The sequence below is a fragment of the Dipodomys ordii genome, unplaced genomic scaffold (genome assembly GCF_000151885.1).
Source record: "Dipodomys ordii isolate 6190 unplaced genomic scaffold, Dord_2.0 Scaffold17, whole genome shotgun sequence".
Lineage (NCBI taxonomy): Eukaryota > Metazoa > Chordata > Mammalia > Rodentia > Heteromyidae > Dipodomys > Dipodomys ordii.
In genome coordinates this window covers 11,532,984-11,557,776 of record NW_012267233.1, presented here as the reverse complement: position 1 = coordinate 11,557,776, position 24,793 = coordinate 11,532,984, and the positions used below count along the sequence as shown (strand labels likewise).

Genomic DNA, 24,793 nt, shown 5'->3' with positions numbered 1-24,793 from the left:
TTTTTTTAATTTCTCAGTTTTAAATCTCCCTTTTGGTATTTCTGATCTACTTGGTTTAGATAGAGCTTGATACAGTCAGGAGATTGAGAATAAAAAGAAGGAAAAGGAAGAAAGTAAATCCAAATGTCTTTAAAGATATTTTATTCAGTACTGGTTTGTTACATATTCTAAGTTAGAATAATTTCCTGTCTTTATTATTTGCTTAATGCTAACATGGATGGTCTCGAATTATAATGGAAATTAATATGTGCTGAACATACTGAATGTGTTCGATTATATTTTGAAGTTTTGGCAGAAACTGTAGATACCAAAGTGGGGAAAAGGGAAAATTAGAGTAGTGTGTTTGGTTTCCATAGTAACCTTGCAAACAAAAAAATAGAATGTTAGTAATTTATTTTCTCTAAGGTGTACTTTTTTTCTCTTGGATAAAATTATTAAATGATTACTGTTACTTTCCTATTCTTTATTGGAATCTCTCTTTCCTCTCTTCTTCCTTGGTATGGTAGTTTTGCAGAGCTTGTTGCATGAACAAACATGTCTCAGTTCTGCCCATTTACAAAACTGGATTGCTAATAGTGAGTGTCAGAAGATTCTTTTAAGTGAAAATTTTCATTTTATGAATTCAAAAGTAGGAACAGTGATTTGAAGTTAGTGCTGCACAAGGTAGGGACTGCTCCAACTTGTATTTAATTACCATGATCTAAGTATTCTAACTCTGTGGAAAAGAACCTGGAATTGCATAACTTTGATTTTTACTTCTGTAACTTATGATCTCATTATTTATCCTCTGAGACTTAGCCGCATCAGCTGTAAAATTTTAATAATAGTAATACTCTTCTCAATATGTTAGTATAACTAGTTTATTTAAATGTCCTATATAGGTAAATGTCCTATATCCCATGAGTACAATATTTTCCTTATTTATTTTTGTCTTTTTAAATTTCAGTAAAAGTTTGCTTCTCTTTGTATATTGGATGGCTTGTTTTATACCAGATTTATTCCTCAATATTTGATACTTTTGTCAGTTGAGGATATTACTATGTACTTCATCTCCCTTCTTTGTTAATTACATTAGTTTTCAAATGTTAAACTGATCTTGCATTTCTGTAATGAGCTTGACTTGGTTGTATTTGTATTTCCCTTTTTAAGGATTTTTAAAATCTATAATCCTAAGTGATACTGGCCTTTGATTTTTTTCTTACAATAATAGCACTATCATATTTGGATATAAAGGTAATACTGCCTTCATAGAATACATTGAAAATGTTAGCTTTTGCTTTTCATTACAAAAAGTATGATTTTCAAGTGAAAAATCTCTAATTATTCTATATACCTACTGTAATAAAAAAAATCTTCATTGAAAAGCATTTCAGTATAACACATTCTTAAATTGGAGGGTTGTTAAACATTGCTTAGATAGACAGGAATTTTTAACCTAAAAGATTATTAGAGAACAGGAAGAAGGAAGTGGACAAAAGACACTAATTTTTGTAAAATATTTACAAGAAACCTTTATAAAACTGCAGAGCTATAGAACTGCTATGTTTCTGGAAGCTGAATTTTATCCCAGTATTGATAAAACTTTGAATATTAGTCTGGTGACCTGATATATATGTATATATATATGTACATATATGTATGACACATATATCAAATAAGAGAATCCAGAGGGTTTCACTAGCTTTGAACTCTTTTACTATCATTTTATAGTTAGGTATTTTGTGAAACTTTGGGCAACATGACATTAAGCTTTTCAGCTCTGCTAAATTGTATTTAAAATCATGAGGGGAACATTTTACTCCTACTGGGATAGATCTTACCTTTTTTTTTTTAGTTTATTCTATGATTTTGTAAATTTCATAAATTTTGATATTACAAAAACCTTTACCAAACACCATTAAAACATTTAACAAATCACCACTAAAAAACACTTAATATTTTGATTATTCCTTTTCAAAACCCCAAAACACACCCACAAATATATACAAAATTACATACTTTCCTTACATGATAAATTCACAATCTATGTGCCTGAATATTATTATAAACAAAATGATATTTTTGAATTGTTAAATTTTCAGTAGTATTGGTGAAGATAATTTAGAAAGAATAGTTATTATGAATGGCTAGTTATTATCAATAGTTATATTGATGAAATTAAATCTCTGCAATTCATTTGTGATTTTAGACAAGTCAATTTAACTTAAAAATATTTACCTTGTATGTATGTGTAGTGTTTTTGATTATTCAGTAATGGTACAACAATAAAATGTCAAAGCTTGAGAAATAACTAAAATGTGTAGGACATGGTATCTGTCTATAATTCTATTACTTGGGAAACTGAAGCAGAATAATAACTGTTTGGAGGAGCCTGGCTAAATAGAGACTCCCAGGCTACCTGGAGTACATAGAAAGACCCTGGTTATTTTCATATGTGCGTACACACATATACATATATACACATATATATACACATACATACATACAGCAGACAAAACAAGGAAAGAGAAAGACAAGAGAGAAAGAGGGGAAGTAGGTTATAAAAATGTTGAGGAAGTGCTTAGAATACCATTTTACCTAAAGCAGAAATTTTTATATTAACTTACAAATATTTAGAAGCTTAGCATCATGGGATAATTTGACCAACATTGTTTATTATTCCAAGATTAAAACTACTAATTAGCAGCCTAGTTAAAAATCATTGTGCGTGTGGCATTGTGGCTCAGGTGGTAGAGCCTTTAGGAAAAAGAGGCTCAGGAACTGCTCCTAGGCCCTGAATTCAAGCCCCACAACCGACAAGAAAAAGACAGCAAAAATCAAGTGTGAATTACTTCCTTGCTTAATGTTTTTAATTATTTAAAATACACTAATTTTGAAAACATCACTATGCTGATGAAAAGTTAATATTGAACTGAGAAATTGATAGCGACTGTTACTATTTTTTGTGTTTAAAAGTAAATAACCTATCCCATAATTTTCCTCAGATTTACATGCAAACAGCCCTTTAGATGATAGACTTTGCTTGAAATATTTATTTATTATTTTAAGAATGTTTTGAAATTATTTTAAATCTTTTTCTAGAAATAAACATTTCAATTAGTGTTTTTATTTAGATAATTTTATTCACAATATTTAGGGATAAACTTTTACCTTTTAATTATGTATTTGAAGTCCACATTGAAATTGCAAATATCATTTTTATACATTTCAAATTAAAATATGCATTTGAAAAATCATAAATTTAAAATGTATTTTGCTATCTAAATAGTTGTTTTTTTCATGTTTGTAAAAAATATTATTGTTGTATTTTTTGAATGTGGTGGATTTACCAGAAGTAAATATAGTTTTGAAAAGCACATTCTGACAATTGTTTGACTCAAAAAGTAGTGTTACATGGCACAAATATTATTTCTATGAGTAAAAAAAGTATATGTTGAAGTATTTATATGGTTCTCTAGATGATTTATATTTTATGACTAATTCTTTTCATACTGACAGGTTGATTGTGAGCACTGTGTTTTTCTACACATACAAACAATTTCAGCTTCCTGTATTTCAAATTTTGTCATGGTAGAGTGAGAAAGAGTTGAGTACTGAGCTTAAAAGCAGCTAATCATCTCCCCTACCTCCCTATCCTTGCAATGAAATGGCAAGAGCAAAGGTAGTGGAAGTTCTGGCAGACCACGTGTTACTGTTGATTTAAGTACAAACAGTGGTGGAAGTGTTTAATCCTTAGGGAAATTATGCCATTCAACAAAAATGCTGAAGTTATTTTGATAAGAAAATATAGTAATGGCCAAAACTATGATCAGTACTGACCTAAGCGGGGCAAGGATGAAGGGCTGCAGTGTTTGCTCTTCCTGATGAACAAAGATAAATTCACCTAGAAGAAGAAATTAAGTATTTTGGTCAATTTGCAACAAAATGGTGAATGAGCTGTTTATTTTAGAGCTAAGCAGAAAGTTGTGGGAAAGTAGTTTTTCATTTCCATTTCTGGCCTGATTTCTACTATAGATTTGGAAGAGAATACAAAGCTGTTTAACATACTACAAATGAAACTTCAATAGGGCTTATTAAATATGAACCTATATTTCTTAGCATTTTATTTTGTATACCCAGTAGCACCAGAGATGCTGTTTTTTCTGAGGTTTTTCCATACTTGACATATATTCCTCTAATTGTTGAAAGAATATAATTTATTTATGCTTCTGCTCTGAGACTCTATCAAGAAATGTATTCATACCTTCTTTTGTTTCCTTTTATTTAAAAATACAATCATTTTCTAGAATTTTTCATTAGATGTTACAGCCTACCAAACTATATTTTTTTTATCTTCTCAAGTTCTAGGAATTTCAATTATAGCAGATTTAGGACTACCTATTCTAGAGAAGCATTTATATGAAACATCAACAAAGATCAAGCTATTTGTTTTACTTATATAGCTGGGATAAGAAATGAATGTACTATTGGTCTCTCTCTATCTCTGTCCTTCCTTCCCTCCGTCTATTACTCACCTGATCCTTCCCCCATTTTCCTCCCTCACTCCCTCTTCATTTTTTTTTTCTTTTGGTCTCATAGCCCAATCTAGCCTTGAACTGTATATTCTGCTGTCTCTATCTCCTAAAGACTAGGATTCTAGACATATACTACCACACATAACTAATTTTCTGGCATAGTAAATTACCTGACTCTAGTACTTACTTTGTGTCTACATGTGCCTATAATAAACAGATGTCATTCTTTGGAAATCTTCATTTTGTCCTGTTTCTTTTTGGGGATTCAGGGAATTTGACTTTTCTTCTGATTAGAAACATGTTATATGCTGATGTTTAACAAGGGATGACACACACCTGTAATATTAGTATTAGGGAGACAGATTAGGAGGATAAAGAATTCAAGACCAACTTGGACTACATAGTGAGAAACTGTATCAAAAAAAACAAAAACACTTAAGACCACAACCAAAGTGTCATACCTAAACTGAATATTATTCTTGACTGGATAGCATGTCTTTGCCAGGGTTATTTTGTACATATTATTTATTTTTCTTATTTTTGGTTATTTAGGCTAATGAAATTAGTAACTTCTTTGATGAATTATTCATAGAAAATTGCATACATACCTTGTTATATGTCTTATTAAAATTTTGACTAATATTTTCCTCTGACTCTGGCCTACTGGTTATAAATACTTAGCAAAGAACATTTTGTTTGAGATACTTAAAACACCAGTGACCTTTGTTGAATGGCAACTCCTTTGTGCAACTACTTAAAGATAATAAAAATATTTAATTAAAAAAACTAGAGAACCGTTAGAGTCTAGGATACATACCAAATGGAAATATTTGTGAAGTTAGATGACCAAATGAGAAAGACAGCAGGAATACTGAATTTTATATGTTAATATATACCTCTCTTGTTCTCTCTCTTTCACTTTATACTTCAGTATAATGCTCTTTTTCAAACTTAACACTAAGAAACAAATATCATTATTATAACCATATTATAACCCAAAAGAAAACAAAGGACATCTTCTTCATTTGTTTATCATTTTTAGATGACTATATATTCTTTACCTCATATATGGTTTATACTCATGCACATCTGAAGGAAGCTGGGAGGGGAGGGCACAGAGTCATTGGAAAGCAGGTGAAAAAGTACAGTAGAGGGGCCTATCAGCTGTACTGGACATTGATGAAAGTGAAATAAGCAATTCAAGAGCGGTGATGGGAGAGAGGGACTGGGAGAGAAAGAGGAAACAGCAGATACTAAGCAGAAGGAAAGAAATGTATGTATCACCTGATCTGGAAGAAATAGTATTATTGTTAATTTTCACATAGTTCATAAACTTTGTAGATTAGAATGACAATGATTAACCTGTGAAGGTTAAAATGTGTTTGTGACTTTAGCTAAATATAACCACACCACAGTACTGTGAAATTTATGTAATTAATCTCAATAAAGTCATCTTTGGGGAGGGGAACCATATTTCAAAGAAGGTATTGGACTGTGAAGTTAAATTATTTGCATAAAATCACATGGCTGGCGTCTCATCCTACCAAATCATACTGCTTGTTAGTCTAAGCTTAATTAAATATGTGTAACTAATGCTAAGACTAATATCCTTTGTTATATTTGATTTGGTCTTGCAGTTTTTGGGTTTATTTTCAGATTATAAAAGAACAGCAAAGTTTGGAATTAAAAAAAAATCTAAATGCTTGATAGTTAATTTTAACATATCAAGGAATGATCGCTGTCTTTAGCACTGTCAACCTGAATTTGAAACTAAAGCTATTCAACCATAGTTTTGACTTCAAATAAAATGGTTTATTTTACTCTGAACTATTAAAAGCTATCAAAAAGACCAAGAAACCTTTGACACCATGTTTGATAGCACTAAATTAGGACCTTATACATGTTTTAAGTTAATATTGACTCAAATGAATTTATGCCTTATTCTCCTAAGTTTTAATCATATGGAACAGTTTAGTAATCACTGTCAGCTATACATAAGTTAATATTATTGACTCAAATGAATTCATGCTTTATTCTCCTAAGTTTTAATCATGTGGAACATTTTACTAAGCATTGTCAACTATACTTAATATTAATGTCTCCTTTCCTTATATTACAATGTGTAAGCCATGAGCTGGGAAGGTTCCTCAGTGGTAGAGTGATTGCCTTGCATGCATGAGGCCCTGGGTTCAATTCCTCAGCACCATATAAGCAGAAAAAGCTGGAAGTGGTGCTGTGGCTCCAGTGGTAGAGCACTAGCCTTGAGCTAAAGAGCTGAGGGACGGTGCCCAGGCCCAGAGTTCAGGCCCCACGTCCGACACACACACAAAAGTAAGCCATTATTAATTGTTTTGTTATACTAATAATTTTGCTATGGTTATTACAGATTCATTCACAAATACTTTACATTATAAATAAACATTTTTTCCGTAAAAGATAGTAAAAATTGTAGCCTTTATACATCACAGCTACTGTGTTAGCTATTTGACTCTGTTCAAAAAGCAGTCATAGACAGTAACTAATGAATGTAACTGACATCTTCTAAAAGCTTATTCCCCAAGACAACTGAATTTTGTCCTTGGCTATAGTTTATACACCCTTGTTCTGTAAGAAAGTTATTATTAGTGTGCATCCTAAGTTATTCAAGGTGTTTTGGACTTTTAGAGAAAACTGAATATCAAACATGTACATTGTAACTATATAAACCATTTGAGTAGACAGCTTTGTGCCTTATATATATGTGTGTGTGTGTGTATATATATATATATATAATTACATACATTGTAGAAAGTTAAAATATATAAAATTATAAATTTTAAATTATAGTTTTAGTGGCTAGGCACTGGTGGCTCACACCTGTAATCCTAGCTCCTCAGGAGGTTAAGATCTGAGTGAGGATCGTGGTTCAAAGCCAGGACGGGAAGGAAAGTCCATGAGACTCTTATCTCCAATAAACCACCAGAAAACTGGAAGTGGTGCTGTGGCTTACCTTTTGCTGAAGAGCTCAGGGACAACATTCAGGCTCAGAGTTTAACCCTACAACTGACCAAATATATATATATATATAATTTTTAGTTACTTTTCCTTAAGCTACAAGTCTTATCCCCATCTCCTTTTTTCCTCAGGGTGATTCTATCCAAGCAGGCGATGATTCACCATTCTCAGATTCTGTTACCTTGGAACAAACTACTAGTAACATTGGTGGATCCAGTGGTCGTGTTAGTCTCTGGATGCAGTGGGTGCTCCCTAAAATTACTATAAAGCTCTTTGCTCCAGACCCTGAAAAGAAAAACACAGGTAGGGGAGAACTTTTCTTCTCTATTGGAATGATCAAATATTAAGCACTACATTTATAAGAACCATATACTTAAGTTTGTTTATTGTCATTTATAATTCACTAGACACATCATTATGCCTAATTCAAGTTTTTCAATTTGTGGTGATAACTAAGGTTTATGAGTACATATTTTCTTTCATTTTATAGTACCTCCATTTTGCTTGTTGTATTAAGATGTACACTAATAGCCATGGGATAATTATATCACTATCATTAATAATACTGTAAAGATCCTTGACTGATGTTGGATTTAGCACCTTAAACATTGATTGACTTTTTCCTATATTGAAATAGATGACTTAGCTTAATTTTAAAGCTTATTGATATATACTTGATTATAGAAATATGTATAGTCTCTTGCTTCTGTAGATATTAAGGATGTATGTGCCAATGTGAAATAAGAAGTTTACTATTTGTTATGAGAGTCTATATTTATACAGTATTTTCTTCTTTTTGCAGAGGTTTGTATGGTCAGTGAGCTAGAAGATCTCAGTGCTTCCATAGATGTGCAGGATGTATATACCAAAGTGAAATGTAAAATAGAGAGTTTCAATATTGATCACTATAGAAGCAGGTAAATAAGGAATACAGAAAAATATGTTCTTTGAACAAAGTGACTAAGAATTTTTCTATTTAAGTTTGGCAATTTTTATTACTTTATTTTTAAAGGGGGGCTATTAACAGATGAATTGTTAATTTTTACTTAATATTTATATGGGGTATGATAATATTGTGTTTTGTAAGAGGACATGAATCTACATAAATAACTTTGCCATATTAAATGAAATAAGTTAGATACCTTAACACAACTTATTATATGTATTATATATTTTCTATCATGTCTGGAACTTATTTAACAGTTCTGTTGTGTACCTCTATTCATTTCTTATATAATCTCCACTAAGGTAGAGCAACTTCTCACATCCTTTAGCACTTCGACAACTCTTGTACCATTGATATTCATGTGGTGAATATTCCTAGTATGGCAATGTTCCTTCCCTAATAAACTTTCATCTGAGGTAGATTATATGCAAATATGTGCTACAGAGGCCCATTTGTTTCTGCATGTGGCCTAAAAATATTTTTCTAAACATTTTCTAATTCTAATTTAAAACCATCTAAATTTTGTTATCATGTATGTCCCATTGTTTATACCAATAATTTCCAAGTCTTTGAAACTGAAAAATGTCGTAACTTTCATGTAGAAAATATTTTGCTAAATGTATATTCTTATATTACTGAGTATGATTTTTTTGTCATAGAAATAGGAAATTAATTAATTGAATTTTGATGGTTATCTCTTGTGTCTCTTTCCCGTGATAGTTATCTATACCAAAACTATCTTTTAAAGCGATATAAAAATACAGTATTAGAACTGAAGTTTAAAGTTCCAAGCTTACAGGAGGGGTAATAATGCTCGATAGGAAGTGTACTCATTACCTTACTCATGTAACTGTAACCCCTCTGTACAGTATCTTTACAATAATTTTTTTTAAGTTCTAAGCTTACTATAAATTAAGGTTTAAATAGTTAATTTTGAGTTTGAGTATACATTATGTGCCAAACGCTATAGTAAGCACACTGGATTAATGTGAATAGGCATAAATTCTACTTTATGGACCTTAAAAGCTTATGAATGAGCTAGAAATAGTTGATAGAAATTATCACTAACCACATGCATCATTTATAATTTGTGATTAGGGGAAATGCTTCTATGCAGAACTATCAGTGGGTGGTGCTAATGTTGAGTGGTTCTATCCATTGCATTGTTTCATCCATGTTTTAGTTTAGTATAGCACTGTAAACTTTAGAACTATTGGGTAGTTGTTGATGCTCAATTTTTTAACTTGGAGAAACTGAAGAGAACAGATAAGGTAAACTTATGTTTTCCAGGCCAGGGGAAGGTTGGCAGTCAGGACATTTTGAAGGAGTATTTCTGCAGTGCAAAGAAAAACCTGTGGTGAGACTCATTTAGTAATTACAATTGTTAAAAGTACATTTTAAATTGTTTGTCTTTGTTATTTCACTAATAGAACTATTGGTTACAAGATAGAATTAGACCTCAGCATATAAATTCTTTTTACTCCTTCCATAATTTGTTATAAATTTAAAGCTACTTTTAATCTGCTCATGTTTTGTAACCATCTTCCTTTATAGCAGTTAAGTAAATCTATCAAAAACACAAAGGTAGGACTTTTATTAGTAAACTTTATATTCAGTGTATTGTTATAGTGACTTTTTGAAAGATTTTTGCCTTCACAAGTGAGTTTATGTTTTATTGTATTTTCCCACTAAATAAAAGTAATATACACTAAAAGCAATTTTTTTTTCTTTACTTCCATTCGCAATGCTTTTGCAGATGGTGGTTCAGACAAAGGGCCAAATCTAGTAATGGCTCAGACCTAAACCTGTACAAACTTGAGCAGAATTAAAATCTATCCAATTTTTTTTTTGCTTATGCCTTTTATTGCTTTTTGTCTTTTCACCTTCTTTGCTCCTGTCCATCACCTCAAGCCTTGGGGAAGAGTGTTGGTCTTTGGGGCAATGTGGAGGTGTCTTCCTTTCCTGTACTGACAAGCTGAACAGACGCACCTTGTTGGTTCGACCCATCAGCAAGCAGGACCCTTTCAGTAATTGCTCTGGCATCTTTCCTTCTGTAAGAAATCATTTTAAAATTATACTACAGAACATCCCTAACAGGAATCCAGAGAGAGAATTATACTATCCACAGAGTCAACTCTTGGTTATCATTTCCCTTCATTTCATTCACTTCAGAAATGATCTAAAAAATGTATTTTTACATCATAAATTGGTTTTCCACTACAATCTATTTCTGAATCAATTGTAAATACTAATATCATTTTGGGTTTATAAACACTGACCAATTTTACCATCACCATAAGAAAATCACAGTAAGATGTTAAATATTATGTTTCCAATACTATACATATAGTGAATGATCAAGAGTTGACTGGTAACTGCATTTGTCATTCCTTTTGTGATTCTTGCTGAGATTGCTTTATAATTATTATTATTTCTATTATGTCATTATCTTTTTCTTGCAACTAATTCAGGATCTTATGTAATGCTCTCTTAGACAAATTGGTACTTATGTCATTTACTGATACAGACCTTTATAACATGACTTAGAAATTTAAAGCCAACATTTTCTAGTGGTAAAACACATGTTCTTAAAATAAGTATTTTAAGTGACATTTTAGGTAATTAAAAAGCACAAAAATTTTCAGTATTAAGAGCAGATAATACTGTTACTGTTGAAAAATAATTAAATTACTAGAAACATTACTTTATTCCAATTACCTATTTCTTTTCTTATTTATACCTTGAAAAAGATTTAAAACATATATTTTAACATGAAAAATATTGTAAATTATTTTCTTTTTAAAACAAATTTTAATGTTTAAAGGGTTATTTTTCTCATTTGATTTTGGACTTTTCCTTGTAGTCTCTTTTTGTACTAGAAAAATATGTATCTGTCAATGTGAGTTCTGTTTAGGTTACTTTTTTATGTTATTAAAGACTATGAAAAACAATTAAATATCTTTAGAGGAAAAAGCATAACTCATTGTTAATTCCTGTAGAGATTCCTTTATAATTTCTTGTAAATTTTAAAACTCAAATACATTTTATCAAGCTCTCTTTAATTATCAGTGTTTTAATCCTTTCATTTTAAACAGCAGAAAACATTATTACTGTATGAAAAGTAACAATTTTTATTCTATCAATGATCTGGGTTTATTTCTTCCCTTAGATTGAAGGAGTTAGTGATGCAGCCATTTAAAAATGAACACCTTCATGTTTTTCAAGTCTCATATTTTTCAAGTCTTATATTTAATATGTTTAAAATACTTTTTTGGGGGCGGGGGTCCGGTCATGGGGCCTGAACTCTGGGCCTGGGCACTATCCCTCAGCTCTTCAGCTCAAGGCTAGCGCTCTACTACCTGAGCCAGAGCACCACTTCCGGCTTTTTTTCTTTTTGCTTATATGGTGCTGAGGAATCAAACCCAGGGCCTCAGGCATGCAAGGCAAGCGCTTTACCACTGAGCCACCTTCCTAGCTCATTATGTTTAAAATACTTAAATTGAAATATTTATACATTGATGTACGTTTTGTACTGTTTCCGTGGCTCAAGTGTTATTACTCATAACTATTTTGGGTTATTTAACTTATTGGTGACTAGTACTTCTTTCTTCAAAGTACACTTTAGACACTTAGAAAGGGGAGGTATTACTGTGGCATCATAACTGGGGCTATACCACAGTCATCCTCCATCTGCTGTTGCCTGCTAACCAGCAACATGGTGGCAATGGTAGTAATAATTTTTCTTGCTTTACTGTGCTTCTTTTTGTTTCATGTGAAACAGAAATGAGAACCCAGAAACAGTGTGAAATTGGAAATAATGAAAAGTGTTCTGAGGGTAAATCATTATGGGAAAAATATTCTATTGCAAGGATTTTTAATCATTAAACCATTAAATTGAAAAGAAACAATGATTTTTTTTTTTACTTTTTTATGTTTTTATTTTTGCCAGTCCTGGGGCTTGCATTCTGAGCCTGGGCACTGTCCCTGAACTTCTTTTGCTCAAGGCTAGCACTATACCACTTGAGCCACAGTGCCACTTTCACCTTTTTTGTTTATGTGGTACTGAGAAATTGAACCCAGGGCTTCTTGCATGCTAGGCAAGTACTCTAGCACTAAGCCCCATTTCCAGCCCCAAAACAGTGATCTTTTAAGAAAGTTTTTTGTTCTTACTTTTCTTCATTGTAATGTCCACATGTAAAGAAACATTGATAACTGAGATGTGTACTTTTTCCCACTTACACTGTCATTTGGTTACTGTGACATTGGTTTTACTCTTCAACATGAGAGAATGGAAGTAGAAGAAAAGGAAGTTTTGGAGTGATGGGATTACAGGCTCAGAAATATCCTGGCTTTGTTACTTCTTATATTCAGTTGATCTGAATATATGACATTGTTTTCTTTTTTCCTAGTTTAGTTACTCTCAAAAAACCATTTATTATATCCTAATAAATATGAAACTTTTTTCAGGTATTGGGAAGTTAGAGTGGGAATATCTGTTCTACTCTTAATTTTATATTGAGTAATTTGTGCAGTAGAATTCTATCACTAATTTGACCTGAAATTTTCTTTACAAGAGCATTCCTATCAGGTTATTCTAATGATCACAGAAGTTTTTTTTCCCCCATATTTGCTGAATTGATCAGTCACGTATTAAGAAATATAGGATGGAGCCAGACATGGTAAAAATACATCTATAATCCCAGCTACTACAGATATAGATTCATCACAAGTAAGGTGAGGCCAAGCAAAATTAGGGTGCCGTTAGCTCAGAAACAATATTCCAACAGGACTGGGAGTGTGGCTCAAGTGTGCCAGGTTCTGGGTTCAATCTCCAGTACTGCAGAGATAAAAAAAATGGGGAATGAGTAAGATTATAAGGTTAAAATATAAAAGTAACTTTTCTCCTTTTGAATACTTATTTCCTTTTTTTGAATGAATTGTCTATTGTGATTTCCATTTTCTTAACAGACAACTACAAAACTTCTAGATGGCACTCATCAGCAGCATGGATTTCTATCTTTGACATATACAAAAGCCGTAACAAAAAATGTCCGCCATAAATTAATATCAAGAAATGAGCGAAGAAGTTTTCATAAGTTCTCTGAAGGTTTGACAGATGGTTCTCCTCATTTTCTTCATGAAATTCTTCTTTCAGCACAAGCCTTTGATATTGTCCTTTGTTTTCCTTTACTAAATGCCATTGCAAGTATATTTCAAGCCAAACTACCAAGGACCCAAAAAGAGAAAAGAAAATCTTCTGGTCAGCCTATGAGGACTCATACATTGACTTCACATAATTTACCTTTGATTTATATAAACACAAGTGTAATCAGAATTTTTTTCCCCAAAACAGAAGAAATACAGTCAACTGTTGGAGGTATTGTCTTTTGTTCTTTTCTGTTTTGCCTTGAAATAATTTCTTTTTCATAAATCTTAGTTTTCTGGGTGTTGTTTATTTACTACTAGGAGGTTATTTGCAGACCTTTAGAAAATGGAATGTTTTAGAAAGGGACCATAATAGTTACTTTATAATCAAATCTGTATAAATTATATCCAGACACTATCTGGCTCCAGTAATTAAAAGAGTAAGAAATCTGACCTTAACTTTGACTATTACAGCTGCTGTATATGTTCTGTTACTGAGGCTTGAACTCAGTACTTTTTTTAAAGTATATGTTTTTTATTGTAAAGATACTGTACAGAGGGGTTACAGTTACATGAGTAAGGTAATGAGGACATTTCCTATCGAGCATTGTTACCTCCTCCTTTGTTTTCCCCTACCATATCTTCCCTCGCCACCTCCTCACCCCTTCCCTCTTCTGTCCCCCGAAGTTGTGAAGTTTGTTTTTAACACAGTGTCTTGTACATCTCATTGTTACAATGGGTCAACCTGTATCCTTATTTCAGCATTTTGTTATTTCCCTTTCCCTTCCCAAATTAGAAAAATGTGCATACAAGATGCAGGGCACCACAATCAAATACATTGAAAATGGGTTATACCATGGGCAAGAACATACAAAAGAAACAAATCACATAGTATATTGTAAGTACATTAAAAACAACAGCAAGAAAGATAAAACCTCTTGTGTCCCTATCGTGGGGTTTATTTCACTTAGCATCATCTTATATGGTCATATATACAAAGCTTTTGACCTTTTCTGCTTGCCCTAGACATAATTAGTTATTGCAAATAAGGGAAACCATGGGACCTACATTTCTTGGGCTTGGCTTACTTCACTTAATATAATTTTTTCCAAGTCTTTCCATTTCCTAACAAATGGGGCAGTATCATTCTTTCTGATGGAGGGAGAGAGATTCCAATATATATATATATATATATATATATATATATATGGAATCATATATATCACATACATATATATATATATATGTATCACATTTTCTTGATACATTCATCTACTGAAGGGCATCTTGGTTGGTTCCATATCTTAGCTATGGTGAATAATGCTGGGATAAATATAGTTGTGCTGGTAGCTTTAGTATAGCCTTGTTTGTAATCATTTGGGTAAATGCCCAGAAGTGAGATTGCTGGGTCACAGGGGAGCTCTACGTGCAGTCTTTTGAGGAACCTGCATACCACTTTCCAAAGTGGTTGAACAAGTTTACACTCCCACCAACAATGCAGTAGGGTTCCCTTTTGGTCACAGCTCTTGAACTCAGGACTTCGCACTCAGCCTTTCACTTAAATCTAATACTTTACCACTTGAGTCACACCTGCACTGCTGTCTCTTTAATTGGAGATAAGAGTCTCTTGCATTTGTCTATATGGGCTGGCTTTGAATTCTGATCCTCAGATCTCAGCCTCCTGATTGTCTAGAATTACAGATAAGAGCCACTGGTGCTCAGCATAAAATTCACACTTTCAGTTGACCTAGTAGAGTGGTTCAAGGGATTGAAAGCCTGACTAGCAAACCAGATCCTGATTTCAAAACCCATTTCCAACAAAACACAACTATTGGATTGTATATATTAAGATAATTGAAATTTGTTTTAAAATAAAATAGTGCTACAATAGCATGCAAGTTCTCTGATAAATATTTACCTGGTGACTAAGGATTAGAAAATGTTACTCAACAGATTACTCATCAGCCTTCTCAGTGTTTATGAAATTATTCTGTTTTTACTTGATTAGGGTTGATAATACCAGTTTCTTTTCCTAGAAAAGTGATTTCAAGCATTTTCTTTTCTTATACATTGAAATAGTTGTTAATCAAATGGACTTTGAACTTACTCAGGCTTGAGTTCAGATCTTAATGTTATCATTAATTATTTTGAAATCTAGAGAGTGTTCATCTAAATTCTATGAATAAAATAGTAATTGTAATTACTAGCTAATAGTAAGCTTATTAATACCTTTTTTATATGACACTTGGAGTCTAGGTGCATAGTGACAGTCCCGTAATGAATGCTAAATGAATGTGGTTATTCTAATGACAAAGTTATATTCCTAAAATTAAAGTAGAATTCTGAATAACTTTTTTTTTGGGGGTCTGGTTGTGGGGCCTGAACTCTGGACCTGGGTGCTGTCCCTTAGCTCTTCAGCTCCAGGCTAGCACTCTACCACTTGAGCCACAGCGCTACTTCCGGCTTTTTTTTTCTGCTTATGTGGTGCTGAGGAATCAAACCCAGGAGCTCAAGCATGCAAGGCAAGCGCTCTACCACTGAGCCACCTTCCCAGCCTAGAATTCTGAATATCTTACATTTTGATATCACATATACCACATTGGCCAAATTTTAACCGTGTCATTTGGTTCTTCTACAAAGGAAGTTGAGATAAAGTCTTTCATTATAAGCCTGTTCCTGTGAGCATACAAATAATGAAAAAAAATTACAATGCTTCCCAGATTAGATAATTCATTAGCAATAAAAATTTGTTTAACACAGTTCTGCGTTAGATAAAAGTACCGTGAGATTCACTGTCCGAAGAGGGAATTTCTCTCATTCTGAGCTGGCACCTTATCACTGTGTCCTCACATGTCTAGAGACTGGAAATGCAGAACGGGATAAATCCACTCACGAATGTTTTGTATATGAGGATGGAGTTCTTATGGCCCAATTATTTCCCAAAGAACACATTTCTTAAATCCATCAATTTGGAATTTTAGCTGTTACATATACATTTGGGGAGGGACAAGTATGTTTTAAATAATAGCATATGCAAGGTAATAATTCAGACCCTATAAATTTGAGTTATGTTTATTTGAAGGTCAGGTAATAATCTATACCACATAAATGAAGTAGCATTGTTTTCATATTTTGTTCTTGAAATCATTAGTTTGAGAGGAAGACCTTGAATATTATTGATGATAAATAACAAAGGAAAAGCCCCTGGCTTCATTTTCTTTCTTCTTAAAATATAATTCTTTCTACCTACCATTAATGCATTATCGTAGTTGAGGAAGGTTTTCTGCCTCTGTTAATTTTTAAAGTTTATTAAAAGACTGATTTTAGAGTTAAAAAGATGTTCACAGAGCTTTATAGACTTTAATTGCCATGGTGTCTAGAGTTTTATTCAATATGTTATCCTTATGGATTTTTTTTGTATGGGTACCAGGACTTGAACTTGGGCTCTGGAACTGTTGCTTGGCTTTCTTTGCTCGTAACTGGCCCTTTACCATTTGAACCACACCTATATTCCAGCATTTTTCTGGTTAATTATAATGGTATCTTGCTTTTGCCTGGGTTGACGTCCAACCATAATTGTCCATGTCTCAACCTCCTCAGTAGCTAGGATTAAAGGTATGAGCTTACTTATGGATACTCAGTGCTTGCTGATTCCTTCATTTTATATCTAACTTTTGTCAGGGACTGTATTAAGGTTGAATCTGCTTTGAGATGTGAAATTATTATTATTTTCTGAATATGCTATATTCTGTCAGTTTTACTCGTTTGCTTTCTTCTGTTCAGTTAGTTAATAGAAACACATGCATGGTAAAAATAATAATTAGGAACTCCTGTTTTTGAGCAATTCCAAATGATTTAAGGCACAGATTGTTAGCCAGAAAGTAAAAACAGAATATTGCAGATAAAGTAACCTTTATATGTTTGCTATTGTTTTTTTAATGTATTTATTTTTTATTGTGAAAAAACTGTACAGAGGGGATACAATTACATGGGCAAGATAATGAGTACATTTCTTTTTTTTTGGGGGGGGGTCCAGTCGTGGGGCCTGAACTCTGGGCCTGGGCTCTGTCCCTCAGCAGTTCAGCTCAAGGCTAGCGCTCTACCACTTGAGCCACAGCGCCACTTCCGGCTTTTTTCTTTTTGCTTATGTGGTGCTGAGGAATCGAACCCAGGGCCTCCAGCATGCAAGGCAAGTGCTCTACCACTGAGCCACCTTCCCAGCCCAATGAGTACATTTCTTATCAAGTATTGTAGCCTCCTTCTTTGTTTCCCCTTCCCATCCCTTCCAAGCCTCCCCCCAACCTTATCCTCCCCGCCCCCACCAAAGTTGTAAAGTTCGCTTTCAACATGACAACTTTTACTTCTCATTGTTGCAACGGGTCCACCTGTATCCTTATTTAAACGACTTGTTTTTCCCCTTCCCCTCCACAGATTATACAGATATCAAATACAGTGAAAGTAGGGGTTATACTGTGGGGGAGGGACATACAAAGCAACAAAGAAATAATCATATAAATGCGTTAGAAACAAATGCATGAAAGCTATTGTTTTTATTATGTGAATATATAATGAAGTTTTGGGTAAAGTCATCTATGTTACATTAAATTACAGAGATTAAAAAAGAGGAAAGGTACATTTGCACAAGATAATTCTCTCTGGGTTTCCATGGCTCATGTTTGTAATCCTATCTACTAAGGAGACTGACATCTGGATGATTATAGTTCTAGGTTAACCAGGGGAAAAAGGTTCATGAGACTGTACCAAGCAGGGTGATGAGTTCTGTTCTTGCAGCTTCTAAAGAAAGTATAAATAGAAGGGTCAGAGTTCTAGTTGACCTGAGCCAAGAAAGACCCTATTTCACAGAAAAACAGCAAAAAGGGCTTACAGTATGGCTCAAGCTGTAGAGTTGCCTGCCTTGCAAGTGTTAATCTGTAAATTCAAACCCCAGTCTATAAAAAATAAAGAGATAAGGTAAGTACAGATGAAGTAAAACATAAATAGGAATGGGACAATGTCATTATTTCTGATGGAAGCATAGAAATCCATTTTGTATATACCACATTTTCTGGATTCATTGCCGCATTTGTAAGGAAAAGGAAAGACTTAGAAAAAATTATATTAAGCAAAGCCAGGCCCAAAGAACCATAGATTGCTTAGTTTCCCTCATTTGTAATAATAGAATGTGCCTATGAGTTTACATATAAACCAATTAGATAGTAAAGATAAAAAAATTACACTTATATAAGACTCTAAATATTTACATAGTGAGACCAAAGGAGGTTATTCTTAGGAGAGGATCACAAGGACTCAATATTTATATACATATGATCGTATAAAATAATGCTTATTGAAATGAAGTTCAAGAATGGAAGCAACAGTTTTTTTATGTTACTATTGGTGGTTCTTTGATTTTCTGTTTTTTTCTCTTGTCCCTGTTTTTGATGTCTATACCCTTTTCTTATATGTAAGCTTAATCTGATTTGGGGAAGGGAAAGATTAAGCACAGAAGCCGTGGGGTAAAGGGTGAACTAATACAGCAGTGATACTGATACACTATGTTGGAAATCAGCCATATAACGAGGGGAAAATGAGAAAGGCAGTGACACCGTTAAAAAAAATGTACTCATTACCTGACTTGTGTAACTGTAACCTCTCTGTTACATCACCATTACAATAATTTTTTTTAAAGTATATAGGCTGCAGACATAGTAGATAGAGCACTTACCTCTCAGGTGGGAGACTATCTAACACCTCAGTATCAAAAATGTTCTAGTAAGATGCAAGTGGTAAGTAGTAAATTAGTAAGATGAGCACAATATTAATTTCATTCTAGAAAAACTTTGAAGAGTTTGTTGGAGTAATATTTTATCAGGTTAATTAAATTGAGAATATGTATAAGTTGTCTTGAGTAATAATATATTAAATGATTCGGCATCAAACTTCTCCACAGAAGCATTATTAAAATATGATAACACTTTTTGTCATGATAGAACAGTCTGTGTCATAGATGATTTATAAATAAACATTTACTCAATGTTATTAAGTTCCACATTTTTTGAATATGCTTTTGGTCTTTACCAACATGACAATAGCTCATTAAAACTTTTTGTTGATAGCTTTGGGTAGGGCTTTCATAATAGTTATGGTTTTATAAAATTTCATATTACACAGTGATAATTTCAAATACCCTTTGGCTTTCGATATTGTACTGTAGTGCATTTGTAATGAGAATCTTGAAAGAAAGTTAAAATTACAGTTTTAGTTCACATTTGATGTTAAAATTTTAGTCATAAACCATGTTTTATATTCGATGAGAATTGCATCAAAGTTCTGTTCTTTTTTACTTTTTGGTTGTTGGTGAACGATCCTGATTCCAGAATTTCTTATATTCTCTTCATTTATTATACATATGTAAACATTCATGCCTTATTGGCTCCAAGATGGATAAAGTCTTTCAGAAGTACAATTCAAGTTACACTAGCACAATTTTTAATTATATGTTTATGATCTTTAAATAGTTGTACAAAGGAGTTACCATTCATTAAATCAGTTTATGAATCTTGATTGAGCTACAGTTCAAGTTAAACTAATATAAATTTTAAATCATACATCAAATTTAAAGATAAAATGTAATGTATTTAACATTCAAAAATTTTAATTTTTAACCTAGTATTTTAATTTTTTTAATCTAGTATGAGTCTTCCAGGGTTTCTCATGAGGCTCAGTTTTTAAATATAGTTAAGACAAAGTAGGAAAACATTCATATTTATGTTGGAAGTGCTTTAAGAGGGAACATTTCTCATATGCCCCAACTATTAAATGCAGGTGACATGAACTCAAAAGGGATGTTGGGATTTTTTTCAGCCGAATGAAAAAAAGTAACTGAGTAAATGAGTCAAAGTACACTCTTACTTAAATACATATTTTTATTATCTTTGCTTACATATCAGTGGAATCTTTTGATAACTTGAAAACTTTTTAAATAAAATTATTATTTTAATTTGGTTTTCAAGTGATGTACATTAAGTGCTTTATATATTACAACTTCCTAGTGAATATAATCTACTGGAGCATTTTTGCCTCTAACAGAAACAATTCTCTTCTTGGATCTGGCTTTGTATGTAACACAAAGTACATCATTTTTCTCCCATGTGCACCTCATTTGTTGCAGTGTTTCTATTACAGTTCAAACTTTCATCTGATAAGTTGTAAGCCTGGAAGAACAGTTAGCAAGTATACTAATTGTACAATTTCCCTTTGGTGATAGAGAACCTATTCCCTAAGTTTACTGTTTGTTGATTTAATTGATGCTTGTTGCTTAATCAAAGATTTTGCCCACATGTACGTATTTGATAAGTTTGGCATCAAATGCAAGATCTATGAAATGTAAACAGTGTGTATCATATAAGGACCTTTAATCAAGTTAGTACTCTAGTTACTTGAAAATAGTGCAGCTGCATGAGTAGTAGTTTTCAGTTTGATCTGTTTTGCAGTGAACATTAGCAACTGTTGTCTTTACTCTGGTTTTGGTGGTTTTGTTGTTGTTTTGCATGCTATGTTAGGTTACTTCACCATTTTTTCCCCCTTCTTTTCTCTGCTTACTCTCCTCCTACTTCTCCTCCATTTTACCTTCCTCTACCTTTGTCTTCTTTTGGATTCTGCTTTCCTTCTTTGAATATCTTTCTTCTTGATTTTTCCAAATTTCATCATTCCAACTTTCTCTTTTATGGACTAATCTAAGTCAGACTGTACTAAGTGTATTGCTGAAGCAGCTGGAAATAATCTCCTAGATTTTGCATTCTTTGGATACCACATTTTGGGAAATATGGATTGTATGCTTTTGTAGGCAAGTTCTGTTCAGGATATTCCTTGCAGCCAGTCCCTCTCTGTTCTATTTGTGGAAGATGATAGTTCTTGAGGAATTCTGAATTTTGTTTTTGTTTGTGTTTTTCATTCCTCGATCCTCACATGCTAGGCAAGCATCCTGCCGCTGAACTATAACCCATCCCTATAAATTTTACTGCATATTTACTTCAAGATCCAGAATCTTATATGTTTTTAACAAATTTTAAATAGTTGTAAACATTGTTTTAATAGCCACAATAATAGTTATTGTTTGAAAATAAAACAGTAAATTTAAATGAATCCCTATCCATCAAGAATCCCTATCCATCCCAAATAGTCCTTAGAAAAGACATGGGTTAGAAAATGGGTTACAGGAAAAATACTGAGCTTTTTAAGAACCTAGAGTTAACTGCTATTGTACTCAGTGCAAAGAAACAAGGTAGGACTCATACATCTTTTTACCTTTTTTGTTGTTGTTATCACCTTACTTTTACACTTTATTAGGAGGTAGAATTTCTAAATAGGGGTGAAGTTAACTGCTTCTCTAGCAGTTTCCCCATAGAAATTATTAAAATTAAAAAGTACATAAAAAAGTTCTTATTGTTCTTTTGCCATCATTTCTCTCCTGTAATTAACTATTTTATTTGCAACTTTAGTAACTACAGCTATGTTTATCTTGAATTTTATGACATTTGAGAACTTACATGCTATACTATATGTCTGTGTGTATGGCAATATGTTTTATATTTCTTTTAATCATACAGATTTGTATCGCTTTGAGTGTTTGTTGCTAACTTTGTTGATTTTTTTTAATGCTTGTAGATAATAATGCAATGTTTATAAACTAGGACTAAAAATCATGTGGGAGAAATATACATTTGTGCAAGATTGTGAAATTAAACATATGATTTTATATGCTTATATATATGCTGAATATCATATACTCTATTTTTCCATATAGATTTTCTGATTATTGTAATGCTAATTTAATTTTGTATTTAGCAGAAATAAAATTTGAAATAGAATTAGGAAAAGTATTACATATTTTTACTTTCAACCTAATTTTTGGGTTTTTTTTTTTGTGTCTATACTTGTAAGTTTCCCATCATTTGTCTCCATCCCATTCCTGCAAATATTTTTCTTTGTATGAAGTTACGTACAGACTCACATTGTGTTTTTGTGTCACTTTTTTTTTTTTTTAAACAGTTACTCCGGCAGCATTCGAAGACACCATGGTTTTGAAGATAGGCTCTGTTGCTATGGCTCCTCAAGCTGACAATCCTCTTGGAAGGTCTGTCCTCAGAAAAGATATTTACCAGTAAGTTTATTTTCTTATGTTCAATCTTGCAAGTTTCATCCCGCAAGAAGTACAGTGATCAATAAAACTTGCTTAGTGTGGCCTGTAGAAATTCTTCTCATTCAGGATCTTTTGATATTTAAAACCAGGTTTTTCTGATTTCTTCAGTTGTGGGTTTTTAAATTCATTCAGACAAATCAAGTATTTCTGTGAAGTGTTGATGAATAACAGAGTGTAAGTACCAAGACGCCATAAAACTGAAGAAGCATAGTTTGGAAAATTTTAGAAGGCTTCAAATTTGACCAAAACTCTAATCACATAAGAAAATGAGGTTCTCTGTAGAACCACCACATCCTACCGTAGTCATGTTGTATCAAAGTGAAGCATTTTCTTAATTTAAGTGTAAGCCATTACTTGAAATATAGGACTATGGATGTCATATGGATCAAAGCTGTAAAGAAAAGCAAACTTCTAAGGAGAAATTTCATAGTAAACACTTTCTGTGAAAATGCCGTGCTCTGGATTTTGTCGTTGAGCATTTGCAAACCACACTAAGCATATATAGACAACTAAACTGGAGAACATGTGTAATCAACATGATAAAAATAATACATAATTGTACTGAAGTTGGCAATGATGGCAGACATAAAAGCAATGTTACAAATAATACCAAGTGAGAAAACTTACAGAAATACAGATGAACAAGTGTCTTCTTCTCCTTGCTGGTCTGTTTTTCACATGTTTTAGTCTCATTCTTTAAAAACTATATTCAAACATTTCTCCTGTAAATGTTACAGCTATGAAAATATTATAATTTTTATATATACTTACTACCTAGAAATGACATGTATCTTTACATTTTTAAATTTTTTTTAAATTTTTGCTGGTCATGGGGGCCTGAACTCTGGGCCTGGGCACTGTCCCTCAGCAATTCAGCTCAAGACTAGCACTCTACCACTTGAGCCACAGTGCTACTTCTGGCTTTTTCTGCTTATGTGGTGCTGGGGAATCGAACCCAGGGCCTCATGAATGCAAAGCAAGCAAGCACTCTACCACTGAGCTACCTTCCCAGCCCCTATTACATTTTTTAAAAATAGTCTGACTGTATATCTCAGCCTGGTCTCAATCTTGCAAAACACTTTCAATTGTCTGTATTTAGTCTCCCAAGTTCTTGGATTACCATGGCTACCATGCCTAGTTTCTATTTTTATTTGTATATTCAAAAATTATATTTCTAAAATGCTCTAATATGGGAGTTGACACTTTTTTCCCTTCAACTTATATATCTTCATCACTTCTTTATACCAATTTTTATGTATAACATATGGTATTCATGTTTAAATAATTTTTATTTAGCAAGGCTTAGATAAAATCTTAGAATGTCAGAGCTAAAGAAGTTTTTAGGAATCATCTAATGATTCCACCGTCTTTAGTATTTTGAAGATTATGTAACTGAGGATTCAAAAAGAGTAGTCGTCACTAGTCATTAGTGATACAGTTAACGTTACAGTTCTTATATCTGACATTAAGGCCAGGGGTATAGCTCACCTAATGAATGCTGAGTTCTGGGATGGAAGCTTTAGCACCACAGTAGGATTTAAGTAGTTATTAAGAGAACTAATTTGGATTTCATTTATAACATAAATTCTTAAAGTTTTCTAAAGTTCATTCTTTCACATGAATTTATTTTTTACATCTTAAGGAGTTAATGGTCTTTATATAATGTTTTACTTCTTATTTGGCATAAAAAATCTATATTAAAATATCTTGGGCTGGGGAAGGTGGCTCAGCTGTAGAGTGCTTGCCTTGGATGCATGTGGTCCTGGGTTTGATTCCTCAGCACCACATAAGCAGAAAAAGCTGGAAGTGGTGCTGTGGCTCAGGTGGTAGAACGCTAGCCTTGAGCTGAAGAGCTGAGGGACAGCGCCCAGGCCCAGAGTTCAGGCCCCATAACCAAAAAATAAATAAAATAAAATACCTTGCCACCATTAAAAAAAAAAAGCAAATCACTGATACATTTCCTTTCTTTCCCTATCCTTTGTACTTTGAGCT

At 32.7% G+C, this 24,793-nt stretch overlaps 1 protein-coding gene across 1 annotated transcript in view; it reads left to right on the top strand.

Moving 5' to 3' along the window:
- Vps13b (vacuolar protein sorting 13 homolog B (yeast)) overlaps nt 1-24,793 on the top strand; it is a 548,051-nt gene that overhangs the window by 243,739 nt on the left and 279,519 nt on the right. Inside the window, exons 25-29 of the mRNA XM_013012393.1 lie at nt 7,640-7,811; nt 8,311-8,425; nt 9,745-9,811; nt 13,423-13,831; nt 22,651-22,762. Coding sequence (XP_012867847.1) covers nt 7,640-7,811; nt 8,311-8,425; nt 9,745-9,811; nt 13,423-13,831; nt 22,651-22,762 — 875 coding nt within the window. The remainder of the gene's footprint in view (nt 1-7,639; nt 7,812-8,310; nt 8,426-9,744; nt 9,812-13,422; nt 13,832-22,650; nt 22,763-24,793) is intronic.